Below are 17,194 nucleotides of genomic sequence, written 5' to 3'. Positions count from 1 at the left end.
ACCCGGAGTGCTAAGGGTCAGAACAGGACTATTGTTCATGGAACATCCCCTGAAGACTCGCCTTTGGCCAAATCAGTCGAGGTCTTTATCTGATTCATAATCACAGGGTGTAACAAATGCGTCGTTAGACAGGCGAAGTTGTCTTAAACTCATCAAAAAGATCAAAGTCTGAGAATTTATCAAATTTCTTGATTTATTCTGTGTTACGTAATGGTCTACCTGGATGTCTAAATTTCAAGAAAAGGACGATGTAGATAACTCTTTAGAAGGACGATGTAGATAACTCTTTAGTTGCCCTTCGCAAAGACTATGGTAGGTCATAATTGTACATTTTGTATTGCAAGATTCTCATTTTTTTTACTTTGACGAACACTTAGAAGTGCTGAGTGAAGGACTGGATGGCTAAAGGGGGGTTATTTAGTTTGAATTCTTTGGGCTAAAATTTGTTTAGAATAGATCATTCAAACTAGTCTGGGGTCATGAAGATGACCCTGTCGCCCGGTATGCTAATCCAATACATGGGTAGTATGCTGAAGGTCATAGCGAAGGGGTGATTTTCACTTTAAATCACCAAGATTCACTAAAATGGTTTTCTTCATCAGCTCTAGTTGACCATTTGCTTTCTGTATAAGTACTGGAGAGTAAGGGAAACCATGAGACCTGTGTATTGGCTTATGCTGTACAAATAACAGCCTTTACTTTAATTTAAGCCTCCAGGCAGTGGTGACGAAAGATGGCCGTCCTCACGTGATGGGCGCTATCCATCAACAAAACTTAAACAGCGCTGTCATTATACATCATATCTAAATCTAGGTTTTACACAGGCCTTATAAGAACTAATTTATGTCTCCGGCCCAGGCCTGAACCCTAATCGAGAGTTAGGGCCCACCCTGTCTTTATGGGGTAGTTTTCTACAGCGGTAGCCCGAAGATTTGAACACAGCGGAAAAATTGAGCATTTTGACATTTACATTGGCTTACTCACAGTCGTAAACCTGGCTTCAACGTAGGGCTAACGCCGGCTACAATGGATGAATATTTCTTATTCATATCGATATTAGCTGAACGTGTGACATATGATGCTTGTTATCCCTGTGGCTTGTTTTGAGCAGTTAAAAGATACCTGTCGACAACGGTATGATTGCTGTCTAAGGACTCTTGATTTGATACCCGCAATGCTAAGGGTCAGAACAAGTCTATTGTTCATGGAAACATCCCCCTGAAGACTCGCCTTTGGCCAAATCAGTCGAGGTCTTTACGCTGATTCATAATCATAAGGTGTAACAAATGCGTCTTTAGATTCACGTTTTTTCAGACTATGATAGGATTAGTTTTATTGTTGCACTCCCGTTACCTATCTATTATCGACTTTCTATTAACATTGGCTAGTACTATTACATGTCCATGCATGTCGCTCAGGAGTTCTCCGCCCACGTGCCGTGGACATCAGTGACCCTGCCGCCGACGTAAATCTGAAACTGACAGATGCAGACAACTCAGTCTAGTTCACCCCCCGGCAAATCTAGACAATAGAAGGTTAGAGAGATACTTGAAAGGGCAAGGACGATTCCCAATTGCTTTTCCTTTAATTTAAGAAGACTGTGGCAGATGTTATAACAACCTCGTAAAACTGTCACGCCATACATTGTACTGAAGGTTCTTTCGCACTCAAAAAACAACTGCCAAGTGGACAATAAAGGTTTATGCAATAAACAAACCCCGCATTAGTACCGTAGATATAGAAACTTATTGTAGACTAGCAATATAGTATGATCTTGCATCACATGTATGCCTTATGTTTTACTTAACAATTGTACTTCGAAATTGTTGTCAACATGCATTAGCCTACGGGCATGAATTTGCAATAAACTTATTAATATTGCAGTTCGTTGACTCGCCATTGACTCGTTCTCGTTACATGCGACAACGCCCCTTCATGGAAATTTGATTTGTGTCGACAGAGCAATATAGGGGGCGCATCTGATCTTGTGTCTCTCTCGGTTTATGTATCAAATTATCAATCCAGTCCGCCGTCGTGTGGTTGGGTTTTTGTGAGCGTGAAAAAACTTGGGCGTGAAAAATTTGCGCTTGAAAAAAATAAAGCTCATAAAATATGTCAGAAAATGTGCACTACGAAATTCTTAGAAAAATGTTGCCCCATGATATTGTTTTACATCTGTGACATTTTCTGATAAAACTGTATTTTTCACGCGCAAATTTTTCACGGGCATGCTACAGATATAACCCTTTCCCCTGCGCTGCCAGCGGCAAATTGAAGCAAATTATAGTTCTAGTATAGTCAGACACTTTAAACGATGTTTAACTTTTCAAATTGCATTCCTATAGATCAAGACAATCATAAATATCTTATCATAGCCCCTCCATCTTCTTTAAATGGCTTACTACAAGCAATGAGGTTTACAAGCAACCTAATGGACCATGCCACTGCCCCTTCGTGGGTAATGGAATGGTCCATAATGTACTTCCGGGTCACATGTGGGCAACATGGCCGACCACGAGGAAGTGGAGATGGTGGCTGCAGACGACAGCGGGGAGAGTGACGAGGAAAGTCCCCAGGACACCGGGAATCCCGCGGAAACAAAGGTGTATCTTCCTGGCGACCCCATGGACGAGGAAGAGGAGCTCGTACATGACGAGTCCGCCTACGTGATGTACCATCAAGCCCAGACAGGTATGCCCCCCTCCCCCAAACACACATGGTCCCGTTAGAACATCTCAGACCAAACGTTCGCCTTTGGAAAACTCATTATTATGTGCTTGTGGTTTACCTAATGTATGATATTATGTGTTACTTTTCCCATTGGCAAAAGCGTATGCTTGAAATGAACCATGTAGATCACGTAGAGTAACTTACCTGTTGCAAGTGCATAACAAGTTGCACGTTTCTTTCCATAATTGTATATTTGCCATCATTTGAAATACGTTGACTTAATCCGTTCATCGAAAAGAGATTAACTCTCACACAAATGGTGTGTCATAATTTATCAAATCGCATAAAAAAGCTGCTCTTCGAAATTACTAGTACCCAAGATTTTCCTTGTCCCAGTTGAAGCTACTAGTATTCATTCCAACATCCTTGGGTTTACTCGCAGAGTAGGAGAGAAAATGACATTTTTGCTACACGCAACGTTACAGTGTATGTTATAATTTCGCAATTGAAACAATTCTGCAGTACAGTAGTCACACAAGGGACACATGTTTGTGGTACCATGAATTTGCTCTGGAGTGAACAGCACGAAAAGAAAACCATCACGAAAGTCTTGATTTTGATTTACAGTTCTTGCCACCGTTTACTCATGTTATAACCCTGTACTGTACAGGCGCCCCCTGCCTGAGTTTTGACATCCTGCAGGACAGTCTGGGTGAGAACCGGGAGACGTTTCCCCTGACTGCCTACATGGTGGCCGGCACGCAGGCTGAGATCGGCCGGCCAAACCACGTCATACTGATGAAGATGAGCAACCTCAACAAGTAAGAACATATAGTGATATACCTTTATAGTATATTATACCATCTTTTGGATGAGAAGGCTCCGCCTGTGGTAATCCCAGTCGTGAACGTTACTCATGTGATGTACTTCAGACTCTCCCAATGCTTAATTAGTTGTGTTTTCAATTCATTAGCTGTCTTTGAATTCACCACAGACTGTGGCAGGGGGGTTCCAAGTAAAGGCCTGTCTTGTGATACTTGTTGCTGGTTTACACAAGGTGTGCCCTATCCATATCTAAAAGACTGTTGTATGATCAAAATTGATGGAGATATTGAAACTTGTAAAGATTGATAGCTGTCAAACAGGTAGTGGTTACTAATTGATCACTCTTCCAATCTCCTATAGGATGCTCCTAACAGTATGTGTTCCTTAGAAGTTTTAGTAGGATGTCTAAGCAGAAAACCAAAGAAATCTTTTTTGTATTTGTGTTCAAGAGATATCCAAGCAGATGTATAGGCAAAATCATAACGATTCTCAAGGTCCAAGTTATTTTTGAAGAGGTGCCTTAAGCAGGTTAAAGGGGAAGGGCTAGCAACCCCTCCCTGAAAATACACCAAGTGAAACAGGAAGGAAACCTTAATATATATTTTGGTCTGTCTAACTACTGTGTTGTTGTTTATATGACAGAACTAAAGCAGACTCGGATGATGAAGATGACGAGTCAGATGATGAAGAGGAGAAGCCCCAACTGGACACGGTGATGTTCCAGCATCTGGGCGGGGTCAACAGGATCAGGGTAAGAAAATCAATCAACAAAAGACAGGTTTCTTCTTTGTCGAAGTGTCAAACCTCAGTAGGTTAAGGGCTTCGGCACGGAGGTAAGGGTTTCATCGTGGTACAGGTGGCTTGTGGCTTGCTGGTGACTTTGTTTCAGCCTCAAGCCAGGGACAAGAGGGTTAGACAATGGATGGTGGCAAGGTGGTTTTGTGGTTAGAGTTGTTGACCAGGAATCTAAAGGTTCTGGGTTTGGATCCCTAACAGGCACCAGTGCACTTAGGAAAGGCAGTTGACACCTATTTCCCTAAAGGTGAAAATGTGTACAGTTAGGGCTTGGGGGGTATATCCTCGGATGGGACATAAAGCTAAAGTCCCTGTGTTTGAGGAGAGCCATACCTAGAGCATGTTAAAGAACCCACCACACTCATTAAAAAGAGTAGGGGTCCTTCCGTTTGTGAGTGGATCAAACGTTACAGTCCTGTCGTTCGCCTCTTGTACATACATTGTACTGCACAAAACCAGTGAGTTGCGCCATAAGGAGGTTCACCATTTATGCAAAACAAACTCTTCAATGGCAGGCATATTTGAGGTCCAGATTGGAGCCTAAGTATCAAGAATAGCCTGTAGGATCTGGGTGGAAACTACACTAGCTTATAATTATACCAGTTACAAAAGTTAATGCTGCATACAAAGTCTCCATATGTACATCTATACTAAGAGAGAGCATTATACAGGATACCACCAGCTATATTTTCTTCTAGGTAATAGTGCATTTTTATCGTAGAATGTAAGACTAATCAGTACCTCTTCCCAGACCACTGTAGTACAAGGCACCCATCTGGCTGCCTGCTGGTCAGACAAAGGCTCTGTCCACATCTGGGACCTCAGTAAACCCCTGCGTGCCGTGGAGGACCCCAGCGCCATCGCCGCCTTCGAGAAAACAAAGGACAAGATGCAGCCTGTTTACTCCTTCCCTGGACACCAGACTGAAGGGTTTGCTGTGGACTGGTCAACAACGGTCAATGGTAACTAACATCGGTGTCTTCTTCATTATTTTTCTTACATACACTTTTATAAAATATAGTACAACGCTAAAATTTCTTCCAACACTAAGATATTCACGGATCAAATTTTCAACAACCAGTCGCCTTTTTCAGGGTCAGTCCTGAAGAAGGCGACAGTGGTCGTTGAGAATCTGATCCGTGAATACCTTAGTGTTAGAAGAAAGTTACGCATTGTTTTATGATTACTACCAACACAAATGAGGTTCCATTACACTTTTATAAAGCTGGATTTTATGTGTAAAATGACATTTTAGATCATTTGCAAATGTATGTCTTACAGAACCTTTGGCATGTATATCACTAGTACTGCATGCACTACTTGTGATTCTAGTAATTTAGCAGTTAAAGAAAGTAATATTAGTCACATAGATATAGTATGGATGTCAACTCTTATCTAACAAATTGTAGTCTTTTGTGATACACTATTGCAGGGCTGTCTCCAAGATTTTTTTACCTTGAGTTGTCCGTCCCAAAATTTTGACTTTAGGACATATCTTGGTAAGCTTAAGACTACGAATATAACAAGGAAAATTCAACACATTGGCTTCCAAACAATAATTGGGACGGAAAAAATTTAAAGCTGGAGACAGCCCTGCAAAAAAGTGATGTACCTATTATCCCTTAAAATGCACATTTGATGCGGTCTGATGTGCAAGACTGACCTCGGTGGGTGTGTTGTGTGCAGGTCGGCTGGCTACAGGAGACTGTAGGAAGGACATCCATGTCTGGAACCCGCAGGACGCAGGCTGGAACGTGGACCAGAGACCCTTCACTGGACACACCCAGTCTGTCGAGGACATCCAGTGGTCACCTAATGAAGCTACAGTATGTCTGGACATTGTCTACAGTGGATCAATAAACCAGTCACTTGACTATGATAACCTGGGATATGTTTAAGGCTTCTACTCTAAAGACTATTGTTCGACCACAAGTACTAGTATTGGTAAGATTCCTGGAATAGATATAGTTCGAACAGGAACAGTGGGGTCATGTGGCGTAACGGCAGGGTTTTCGGCCCAGAACCCAGCAGTGGTCCCGGGTTCGAATCCCGACACCACCGATCTTGTGCCCTTGGGAAAAGGTACTTTCCCCACTCCACCCAAGTGTAAAAACAGGTATATTATGTGTGTGGGTCACGACACCAGCAATAGCTGCCTGTGTCCCACGTATATTGCACTGTTGCAATTCTAATGAAATAAAATAGTCAGTCTTGCTGCAGTGGGTCATGCAAAGAGTGAATGTATTCCATTGTGTTGCTTTCAAGGTTATTGTAGAACCCCCCACATTTTCATTGTTGTGCACTACTAAGTACCATAATGCTTTCTTCTTCTTTGGGGATAGGTGGCCAACTTGCTTAATGTAACAAGACATCAGGAAACAAATGTTTCCTGAGTTAGAAAACAATGTAGTCCTACAGAATGCTGTGTAATACATGTACTGAGATTTGTAAGGGCCCCTTCTGTGGGCATTAAAGTTTGAATGTTCTCTTGCCTGTGTTGCAGGTTTTTGCCTCCTGTTCTGTGGATAAAACCGTGCGGATATGGGACATCCGTGCGGCCCCCAGCAAGGCAAACATGTTAACGACGACCGCCCACGAACGGGACGTCAACGTCATCAGCTGGAACAGGCACGAACCATTCATCGTTTCAGGGGGGGACGACGGAGTCGTCAAGGTGTGGGACCTTCGACAATTTCAGGTTGGTGTCATCTTTTATTTATTTACAAGCCTGTGTCCTCCTAATCAATACACAGGGCCCATTTAGGTTTACTAATGACTTGAATCATTGCACTACATCATCGCACAATACTGTCATAGTTCCCTTCAGTATTTACACTTTTAGAGAAAACTACCCCTTTTGTATCATCATGCAGATTAGCATTGTTAGCAAAATGGTCTTCAATTCAATGTATATTTGTATTACCTCAAGTTTTTTTTCACTAAGAAATGGAGTAAACCCATAAGACTTCTATGTGGGAAGTTTAAAATTACTGTTGATAACTTAATTTACATGCATTGATACTATCATTAGGAATGTTGACAATCAATTCTCAAACATTGTTTCTTGCAGAAGGGAGTGGCAGTAGCAGTGTTCAAACACCACACAGCCCCGATCACCTCGGTGGAGTGGCACCCCGCCGACAGCACGGTGTTCGCTGCCTCCGGCGCGGATGACCAGCTCACCATGTGGGACCTGGCCGTGGAGAAAGACGAGGAGGGGACAGCCTCCCAGGGCGTGGACGTCCCACCGCAGCTGTTATTCGTACACATGGGACAGAACGATATCAAAGAGCTGCACTGGCACCCGCAGCTGCCAGGGGTCCTCGTGAGCACAGCTCACAGTGGATTCAACATCTTCAGAACTATCAGTGTTTGACAAAGGCCAAGTATCAACTGCATGAATCTGGACTACAGAAAGGATTTCGCTAGAACTGTGCAGGAAAAATGTCAATGAGCTGGGCTGCATTGTTAACCCAAGCTGTAAGGGGTCCTCATTAGAACGGCTGACAGTAGACGGAACACATACAAGGTATCCAGAGCTATGTCATAAGAATCTGGAGATCCTTTCTGCCAAGGCAAGAGAATAAAACAGCAGTGCGCAGCCTGTTCTTCCAAGTAACAGCACTATGAACTTGAGACAATAGTAAAAGAAAACCACGATATGAGAATATGATGTCTTTACTCAACTTCTCAAGACACAATTATATTATAATGAAAGCAAGTATTGCTTTCACAGAAAATTGCTACACAAAGACACAACAGTCGAATTGCATGCCGTTTCTGCAACAAAAAGGAACCTATATCATTGTGGACATTTTGATGGCTTCTTTGTTAAGACAGATTCTGTTTTATACTTAGTTCTGTCCCAAAAGACTTGAAAAAACATTACATACAACAGATTATTCCCACAAATTAATTCACAAACACAGATATTAGCTTGGGGGAAATAATATGCTGTGTAACGACAAAACTGGTATAAAAATTACACAAATATCACCTTCAGGCTTCAGATAACATATCCTTTGCTATCTTTTTACATTGCAAATCTTACTCCAAGTAATGAAAAGCTCCTTAAGCTCACAAAGTCGAAGGCTACATAATTTTTAGATAGCCTGTCTAACCATTATTCTAACAGCTCTCCCACTGGTTAGGCCCTTGCAGAGCACCATAGAGCCATGGACAGTGGGGTACAACAGGGAGATTGGCAATTCTGATTCAGACATGACGTACACCTGACTGTCTAGGCATAAAACTAAACATCACTGTGATCACCATTTGATTGCTAGAGCATTGGTCATCTTTGCTACGGGATGATACGACGTGTGCAGCATTTGTCTGGCTTTCTCATTGTCCCTGCCGCTGAGCCACTCGGTGTACAGGGATTCTAGAAGAGGGTTTTCCTCAGGCGTTCTAACTGGCAGGGCTGAGTATAACTCCTCCGCTCTGGTCAGGAGATCCTTGTCTGCCTCCTTGTCTCCTATCCTGACCTGACCGCCTCCATTCAGACATCCTGTGAGGGACAAACATGATGTTAGAAAATAGAAATCAACTATTGCTGAACATTCAAGCACACTCATTCCATGTTGTCAAGTTACTACAGGTTACCTGCCTTCAAGTACCTAAGTTATTGACCCAGGATTGATATGTTTAGAAATTAGTTTTCCTAGAACTACATTTTATCATAGAGTTGAACTTGTTGCCACCAAGTACGTCAGAGAAATCCTCACTAGATAGCTTTAAACAACACTTGCAGCTACAATGTAGATATACAAAAGGTTAGGTATGATAGTGTGTCGCGTGCCTGCAAAGCTGTTATGTTATGCCAAGGGGCAGTTATAAAATAATACCGGCTATACAGATACAAATCAGCAGTTGATGAAACAGGTTTCCATTAAATTGACCTGCAAATCTGTTGCACTCTCCTGTTCACCCCACTCTCCTGTTCACCCCACTGAAGTCAGCAATAGATGTGACAAAAGGACTACAAACCTCCCTTGTATGCTGAAAGATGTCCTTCAAACAATTGTGCTGGGAAGACTCTATAGACAACTTGATTTATAAAATGCCAGCAGTAAAGAAGGATACATGAAGCTGAACACAGTACCTGAAGGACAGGCCATGACCTCCACAAAGTGGTAGGGTGACTTCCCTCGTTTGACCTTCTGCACCATGTTCTGGATGTTCCTGAAGCCGTAAGCCAGGGCGAACTTAAGAACCACCTTCCCTTCCACCTCAAGTGTCACCTCCTTAAAGTCTTTATTCCTAGGAGAAGACAAAGAGAGATACAGTCAAAACTGCCCAAGAAGACCACTCGGGGCTGATAAAACCTAGTCTATGTGGACAGGTGGTCACTATAGACAGGATTCTTAAGGCGTGTCAATGGGGAAAATTATCTAAGGGACCACCAAAAAGTGGTCTTTTTGTAGACATGGCCTCATGTATAGGTTTACCTGTAGAATAGGAAAAATATCACAAACATTGGGCTAATCCCTGTGCAAGCCAGAAGTAGATTTGATTTTTAAAGCTGAACGTATATATATTTTGGCTTATATTACAATATTCACCCATGATACATATGTAGGGGGTTCACATAATTCTAAATAGTACATGAGTTTCTGAGCAAACATGATAAATTCTTACAGATCTATTTTCATTCCTTCAGTACATGATCAACCAATATTGTAGCTGTATGTGCCATAACATCATGTCTATTTATACAGAGCCGTGTTGAAAGACCCAAATATCCGTCACACATACCTGAGCGTTTTGTAATTCACAGATTGCACATCCTGTCCGAAGAGTTCTCTAGCAGCATGTCTGAATATGTGCTCCAGATATCCCCCTGACCCGCCTCCGCTGTGACTGAGAAGTTCAGCTCCTGATGTACTACTGAACCTGGAAAAACATTTATTCAGTAGTCACTTGATCTGTATTGTATAGCCGGTATAACTGCCCTTCAGTGTAACACACCAGCTTCAGAGCTGCGGCAGCAGTTGGTTACGTTACACTGAAGGACCTGTCATACATAACCTTTGCATATCTAGCAGCAAGCCTTATATGGAGCTATCAAAAAGTGTCCTCTTAAAAGTGTGAACTGTAAAATCATCATAGTGGTATCCATGTAGTATCCATTATTTGATTATGCTGCTGCTGGGATCCCTGACACGGATGGGCAGCAGCCAGTTGTCTTCACACCGCACTTCCAAGCACCAGAAACAATACAGATTTTCTGCCAGTTATGCACAGTGTGCTCACCTCAAACTTTTAACATTGCAAACAGGTCCTTTCACCCCCTCCTGGAAAATTATGTCCCCTTGACCTGAAATTTACAGTAGTCTTGGGATAGGAACTTTGCTTTAATCTCCATGCTGTAGATAGGCAGTGTTGACTTACATGGTGTCCAGGTCTGCTGGGGTGACGTCCACCAGGGAGATCCCTTCCTTCTCCAACATTGCCTCTACCTCACCTGGGGACAAATACAACAGTGTAAGTGTTACAGGCTTAACATTCAAGTCTCAGTTAAATCTTAAGAACTTCTCTAATCTCTAGTACAGCAGTCAGTATATAGTGGTACAACACAGAGCATAAAACCCACTAGTACAAATGCAAATGTAAATGTAGGCTGGAATATGCTTCCCAGCTATTTCAACCACTGTTTACTTTAACATGGCTTCATCCTACAGTATACTGCTTTAGAATGGTATGCTCATAGATAGATGGCCCTACAGCATGATCACAGAGAGCACTTCTGAATACAAGGTAGTACTTTTTTCTCAAGAAAAGATCTCACAAGGTATGCACAACTGTTTATGGGTGTTGACAAACGAACAGTAGTACAGATTTCATCTGCAGGACTCACCAGATGTTATGACACAGTCCACATCTCTGGTTCTGTACACGTCATCGTAGAAGTCCTCTCTGGAGGCCTCCAGCTTCTTATCAAAACAGGGCATCACTGTGACATGGTAGATCTGGGGGACAAGATACCAGTGTTGTGTTACATTTCACAAATGCAGGCATGGTAAGGACTATTTTAAGGATAAAATTACATGAATGGGAGCTAAGGGGGGCATTGTTAACAAGGCACTACAAGGCACTACAAACTCTTGTAGTGCCTTGTGGCATAGGGCAGCAAGTTTCCTTACTGTTTCAGTAGCGGGGTGTATTTTACAGCGAAGAGTGGGTCATTGTAGCCTGACTAAATTATACTCCTACAATTCTACCTGACTGACTGACTGGGAAAGTGAAAGTGATCTCGAACCAGTTTAGCTCAAATGAACTCAATGAACAGATGAGCTAATCTTCCACTGGTCGTGACAGAGAAGACAGACGCTATATACAGTATTTACAGGTTCATCGTACCGGGGAAATTCCCCTAGCTCTTTTCGACAAGCACAATGAACAATGGGCCATGGCTTAACGTCCCGTCCTAAGGACTGCGACCCTTTCTGGTAGCGCGCATGTCGGGTGAGCGACACAGCCGGGATCAAACCCGGGGCTTCTAGTACCAGAGGCAAGGACTACTACCACTGGACTATGCACGCTACAAGATAGTCAGTGGCCCACAACTCACTGGGGATGGGATCAATTAGCCCCTGTCAGTGTGAGCTTGTGTAACACAGGCTAAGATCATTGCAAATAAAAAATGAAAATATGGGAGACTTTGACTGTTTTGAAGTACAGACTTTCCGAGGTACATTCAAGGAAAGAATCTTGCCCCCTCTATTTTTCAAACGCTGTTGAGTAAAGGTTCCATCTAGATGGAGAAGTCAAGGCCCCTTTCCACTGGACATTGATCGCTGAACAACCGTACAGTGACCAAACTTGGATTTGTGTGACCCTCGATTTTATAATTGGAATATGATGTATTGAAATACAGTAAGAGGTAAAGGCAACAAAACACACACATAGAAACATTTCTTCTTTGTCTATGTTATTTGCTGAGTGATCTGTCAAATCTTTGGTTGCTCATCGGTAGCTCAGTGATCTCAGCCTGAAGTGGAAAGGTGGTGTAACATCAGCACACTTACAAATGGATTAGATCTAATAGATCAGTTAACATCAGCATACTTACAAAAGGAGTAGATATGACTATGACTACAGTATGAGGGCACAGACCTGGTCAGGAGGTTTCCCTTGTTGTTTGGAGAAGTGATCCTTGACCAGAGACCCCATCACCTGCTGCGGGGACTTGGTGGTGCTGATGTAAGGTAACACATACTCTCCATGGGTCTTCTCAGCATAGCAGATCCAACCTGGGGGAAAGAGAAAGTCATTCAGCAAGAAGAACTGTAAGCATCTATATCATCTATATTCATTGGTTCAGCATGAACATGTTGATACAAAAACAGCCAGGGTTGCCCAACTAGCGAATGACTATTTCTAAGGACTTACTGTCGGGAAAAAAGTATCAAATTGAATACATAGTCATTACACACAAAATCAATAGGATACTTGGTTAAATTGAATCATACATTTTATACAAAAGTTGTTGATACTAAGTGTTACAAAATAGGATTTCTAACATTATACATTATTATAAATAATAGTATTTTCATTCAATCTGTACAATATGAAAATATCAGACGTTTCAGATGTCATTCTAACATCTTTCTTCGGTGATTCAAAATAAAGGTATGTTTTTTTAAACATTTATTTCATATCACTAAAGAAAGATGTTGGAATGGAATGACATCTGCAACATCTGATATTTTCATATTGTAATCCAGTGGTATAGATTGAATTAGAATTTTACTCTTCAATTTCCTGGATGACTAATATTCACAAACGAATTATCCTCATGGTATACCTGGACAGGCCGAAGCTAACATGGGGAGGGGGGCGGACGTGTCGTTGCTCTGAAATCTCTGGACAAACTCTCGCTGGCTCTCCAGCAGACTGAAGTCCCGCGTAAACGTTGTGTCAAACACATGATGCGCACCTGTGGAGAATTTGGACAACGGTCATGAGATAACAACATCAATACTAAGTTAATACAGTTAACACTAAACCCCAAAACAGTGCTCTCAATTTGACTGTGTACATGTAGTAGTATGAGATTGAATCAAATATTGGATTATACTGCTGCAGGGTTCCTGATGACAAAGGTGGGCAGCAGTCGGCTAGCCTTTGAATTTCACAACACAATTTCAGTTAGGGACGTCCCTCAGATAGGACGTAAAATGGAGGTACCGTGTTTGAGGAGAGCCACACTTCAAGCACGTAAAAGAACCCACCACACTTATCGAAAAGAATGGGCGACCTTCCCGGTGTGAGTGGCCATGCATCAAATAAATCTGTCGGGATATGTAGCTTGTACTCTTCAGTACAAACCTGGCGTGTTATGCCATGAGGCAGTTTACCAGGTATGCAATACAAACAAACAAACAAGCACTGGTCCCTGCTTACCCAGTTGTTTGAAGAAGCCTGTGAGTTTCTTGGCGGTGTCCAGACTGGACAGGTTGTACCTGGCAGCCAGCGATGTTCTGGACTGGGGAGAGATGGAGATCACCACCAACTTCTCCTGCGATGTTTCACCATCCTGGGGAGGAATCACACACACAGAGTTTAGTCTGTCCTTTAAGTGCCAACAAGTCGTGACATCGCAGAAAGGAATCCTGCATTAGCTAGTATGGCTAGGAGTCCCTCCTGTGACGTCACTATCCATTGCTAATTTTTCCCATCAAAGAGTACACAGTAGTCAATAGATTTAAAAATTATAGACTGAGATGTTTTCAGAAAAGACTAAATCTATATATGAATGATAGAGGAAACTTCGTTTCACTGGCACAAAGTTTAAACAGGGCTCGAAATACTGTGTGCACATGCACTTTTGCGAATCCAAAATTGGAGCTGTGCACCTAATTTTTGTCTGTGAGTGCACCGTTGTACCTAGATATTTGTGTGGGGCCATGTACCTAAAGGTACGACAGTATACACTTCTAGCATTCAGCCAAAAGATACTAAAACTTTGTTGTTTTACTCTTTTAAAACTTTGAAGTTAGAATTTCACATTCAAGCTCTAACAAGTTTTTGCTGAAATTCTACCTTTTTCAAGTTGTGCTAAAAAAGAGCACACATGCATGCTTTAACTGTTTACCTGTGCTGCTTTCCTGTTCTGCTCTAAGACCCTGTACAGCTCGTCCTGGCTCTGCTGTGTGATGAGGACGGCCTCTGCAGACGTGATGCAGCCACTGCAGGCCAGGCAGTCGTTCAGCGTGATCTTTGCCTTCTGCAGCTTAACTTCCTCACCTGTCTGTCATAATATAACAACAATGGATTAACACTACTAGTAATCTCATCACCTGTCACAGGATTAACCTGTCAAAGGATTAACAACACAGGATTAACCTTCAGCAATCTGACATCTCATATAACCAATAAGAATCTGGGGTCACACAGTTATCACATAGGATATGAAAGTTTAATATAATAGAACAATGGTTACAAAAAATTACAATACTAAAACAAACATAAGATATTTGACAAGTGACTTCAATCTTAAAATAAAGCATGAATGATTTTTTATTCACCATTGTTTGGATATCAAAAATCAATACACATACTCTTTTGTATTGATCCGTTTATAGGAGTTTCCCATTCTTTACACAGCCTAAGCTTGTCATTTCTAGCACTTGATTATTTGGCACAAAGGCCTGGAAAGGTTTCGTTTTCACTTGTCCACTGGAGTGTTACACAAAAATACTGAAATAGCAGTAACCAGTATACTGTAGTACAGATACAGCTACAGGTACTGTACATATTCACACATACACCCCTGCCCTGAAAAAAAATGGCACACAGCAGCTGTGTCACAGCCACAAATTTGGGCAATGTTTGTTCAGTGTAATCAGGAAAAAAATCAATGTGACATATGGGAAAAAAACACCTGCAAAACATGATGGAGTAGAAAAATGACATTTTTAACATATGGACACATATGAAGTTTCTCATTGCTACAAGGACAAAGGGGGCTGTAAGTCTAGTTGTCTGCATAATGGGTTACTGACCTGAACATAAAGGCCTTGAACTGGGCCACCTTGGAAAACACTAAACAAAACAAAACCTCCTCGGGCCAACTGACTTCTTTAGCACCACGTTATCTACCCTGTTTCATCCAAATTCTACTGCAGTATTCAGTGGCAGTAAAATTGAAAATATTTAATATTATACAGTCATATACATTTTCAACATGATGATAACATGTGAATAATTCTATTGAAAGTAAAGTAGAATTAACAGAATTTTTCCTAAGTGCAAACAAATGTTCAGACTAATTACATTAACCCTCCCCTGCTGACTTCTGCATAGATAATACAACTGTGGATGCCCCAAAGCAAGTGTTTTTGCCATGCGCACCTGTGCCACCTGCACGTAGCTGCCGTCATTGTGAATCTTGATCTTCCCCACCTCGCCTGCCGTCTTCTCAACCTTCACAGGCTTGATGCATTCCTGGAATGTCAGAAATGACTCCATATTTAGGCATGACTTGACTTACACGCATTGAAGACAAAACTGACTAGGAGGCAAATCAAACAATGGTTCAAAAGACAATATGCAGCCCCTGTCAAAAGCTGAATTGTGAGAAAGTACATATTTTCTAATCCACAAGCAGATCTTAAGGTGGCAGTACAGTTTCCAAGGGCCAAAACAATATCCATTTGCCTATGGTGGTAAATGGACATTGCTTTGGCCCATGGATACTGTACTGCCATCGTAGTATCTGCTTGGGGATTACACATTTTACCTTAATTCCAGCCACACATAAACACATATAGGTACTACAACCAAGGAGGCTAACAACTTCATCAAATCCTGGGAAAACACCTTTGAGCCACACTCTCCACAACATGCAGTTCTCTTCTTCCCTTGGTCCATTGAGCAGTCCGATGTAGATCTGTAGCTACAGCATACCGAGTCCTCAGACCCGCCCTTTGGCCCTGCTTAAATCTTGTCTAACCCCCCTTAATCGGTTTGCAAAGTAACAGCCTTTGAAGAAATGGCCAGAACTTCTTGTTTACAGCTCAAAGACTGCAGGTTAACGTTAGTTTCAGGTACCTTTACTCCCACTCTAACCAACACAAAGAACAGAGTCTGTTCCCTGATGTCAATAACACCGGCCCGTTCTACGTGACGCAACCCATGTAGTCAATGGCGGGGGCTGAACAACTCCAGGGTTGGAGTCTATTTGTTCACCTCATTGCGTCGTTAAGATATTCTTGTCACGTCTTAAAGCCTCTAAGGCCATATTGACCATTCAAACATCTAATATCTGTTCCACAAAAGTGCCAATCGCGGCAACGTTTTCATCCAAAAGTTTAATATCATTGTTCAGCAAAAACAAACTCGTTTCATCACAGTTCAAAAGTGCCTCCTTGCGAAAATGTTTAGTAGTGCAGCTACAAGTACGTCCTTGATCAAAACGTCGCGATGAGCGCAGCAGTCACAATGACAGTAAATCTTCGGTCACAACCTAAATTCAGACGATCATAGGACATCGACGTGTCTAATGCGGCTCCGAACAAGCGTGACTTCAATGACAGCAACGCTACGATCATAACTAAACTGCAGTTTCTGACACTTCCCTCGACGCAGTCTCTTGACGTATCTAAGAGTGTCGCCTTTGTGTCAGCAGCTTCAATTGATAAAAGAAGTATCATATTATACCATGAAGTAATGAAATGCGACTCCGCATACCTGTGAAGGGGTGATAAAATCGTCTAAGTCTGTGAGTTGCAAAACTCCGCTAAATTTTGACGCCATTTTGAAAATAGGCCGATAGTTTACTGTACGTACGGGATGTCTCCCTGCTGATTGGCTGTTGCATGTTTTAGAACAATTCTGATTGGTGAATTTTCTCCCCTTGCACAGTTTGATTGGATAAGATGACCAAGTGCAGTACATC

The 17,194-nt window shown here is 42.1% G+C and overlaps 2 protein-coding genes across 3 annotated transcripts; one reads left to right on the top strand and one right to left on the bottom strand.

Annotated features, from left to right (window-relative positions):
• Positions 1–2,459: 2,459 nt before the first annotated feature.
• Positions 2,460–8,099, top strand: LOC136439647 (glutamate-rich WD repeat-containing protein 1-like). Its single transcript, XM_066435124.1, has 7 exons — positions 2,460–2,691; positions 3,341–3,491; positions 4,138–4,246; positions 5,042–5,252; positions 5,977–6,116; positions 6,794–6,988; positions 7,361–8,099. Exons 1-7 carry the CDS (start codon positions 2,505–2,507, stop codon positions 7,664–7,666), a joined length of 1,299 nt encoding a protein of 432 aa, XP_066291221.1. The 5' UTR covers positions 2,460–2,504; the 3' UTR covers positions 7,667–8,099.
• LOC136439646 (cytosolic Fe-S cluster assembly factor narfl-like) lies at positions 7,980–17,118 on the bottom strand. 2 transcript variants are annotated; one of them, XM_066435122.1, is made up of 11 exons: positions 16,987–17,118; positions 15,649–15,741; positions 14,390–14,545; positions 13,699–13,831; positions 13,100–13,231; positions 12,409–12,545; positions 11,150–11,261; positions 10,684–10,756; positions 10,048–10,185; positions 9,395–9,552; positions 7,980–8,800 (listed from the first exon to the last, which is right to left on the bottom strand). In XM_066435122.1, the coding sequence occupies exons 1-11, from the start codon at positions 17,050–17,052 to the stop codon at positions 8,559–8,561; spliced, it is 1,440 nt and encodes a 479-aa protein (XP_066291219.1). In that variant the 5' UTR covers positions 17,053–17,118; the 3' UTR covers positions 7,980–8,558. The 2 variants fall into 2 exon arrangements, with proteins under 2 accessions (XP_066291219.1, XP_066291220.1); XM_066435123.1 differs by lacking the exon at positions 16,987–17,118 and adding an exon at positions 16,117–16,449.
• Between the last annotated feature and the right edge of the window lie 76 nt (positions 17,119–17,194).

Source organism: Branchiostoma lanceolatum, chromosome 8 (genome assembly GCF_035083965.1).
Source record: "Branchiostoma lanceolatum isolate klBraLanc5 chromosome 8, klBraLanc5.hap2, whole genome shotgun sequence".
NCBI classification, from domain to species: domain Eukaryota; kingdom Metazoa; phylum Chordata; class Leptocardii; order Amphioxiformes; family Branchiostomatidae; genus Branchiostoma; species Branchiostoma lanceolatum.
The sequence above is the reverse complement of the archived record's forward strand: the minus strand, read 5'-3'. Positions and strand labels throughout refer to the sequence as shown.

Coding starts and splice junctions, on each gene's coding strand:
- LOC136439647 (XM_066435124.1), top strand. CDS start 2,505: ATGGCCGACCACGAGGAAGTGGAGATGGTGGCTGCAGACGACAGCGGG. Junction 6,117..6,793: donor GGTCACCTAATGAAGCTACA/GTATGTCTGGAC, acceptor CCTGTGTTGCAG/GTTTTTGCCTCCTGTTCTGT. Junction 6,989..7,360: donor GGGACCTTCGACAATTTCAG/GTTGGTGTCATC, acceptor TGTTTCTTGCAG/AAGGGAGTGGCAGTAGCAGT.
- LOC136439646 (XM_066435122.1), bottom strand. CDS start 17,052: ATGGCGTCAAAATTTAGCGGAGTTTTGCAACTCACAGACTTAGACGAT. Junction 12,546..13,099: donor GTTAGCTTCGGCCTGTCCAG/GTATACCATGAG, acceptor TCTTTCCCCCAG/GTTGGATCTGCTATGCTGAG. Junction 10,186..10,683: donor CCAGCAGACCTGGACACCAT/GTAAGTCAACAC, acceptor ATGTTTTTCCAG/GTTCAGTAGTACATCAGGAG.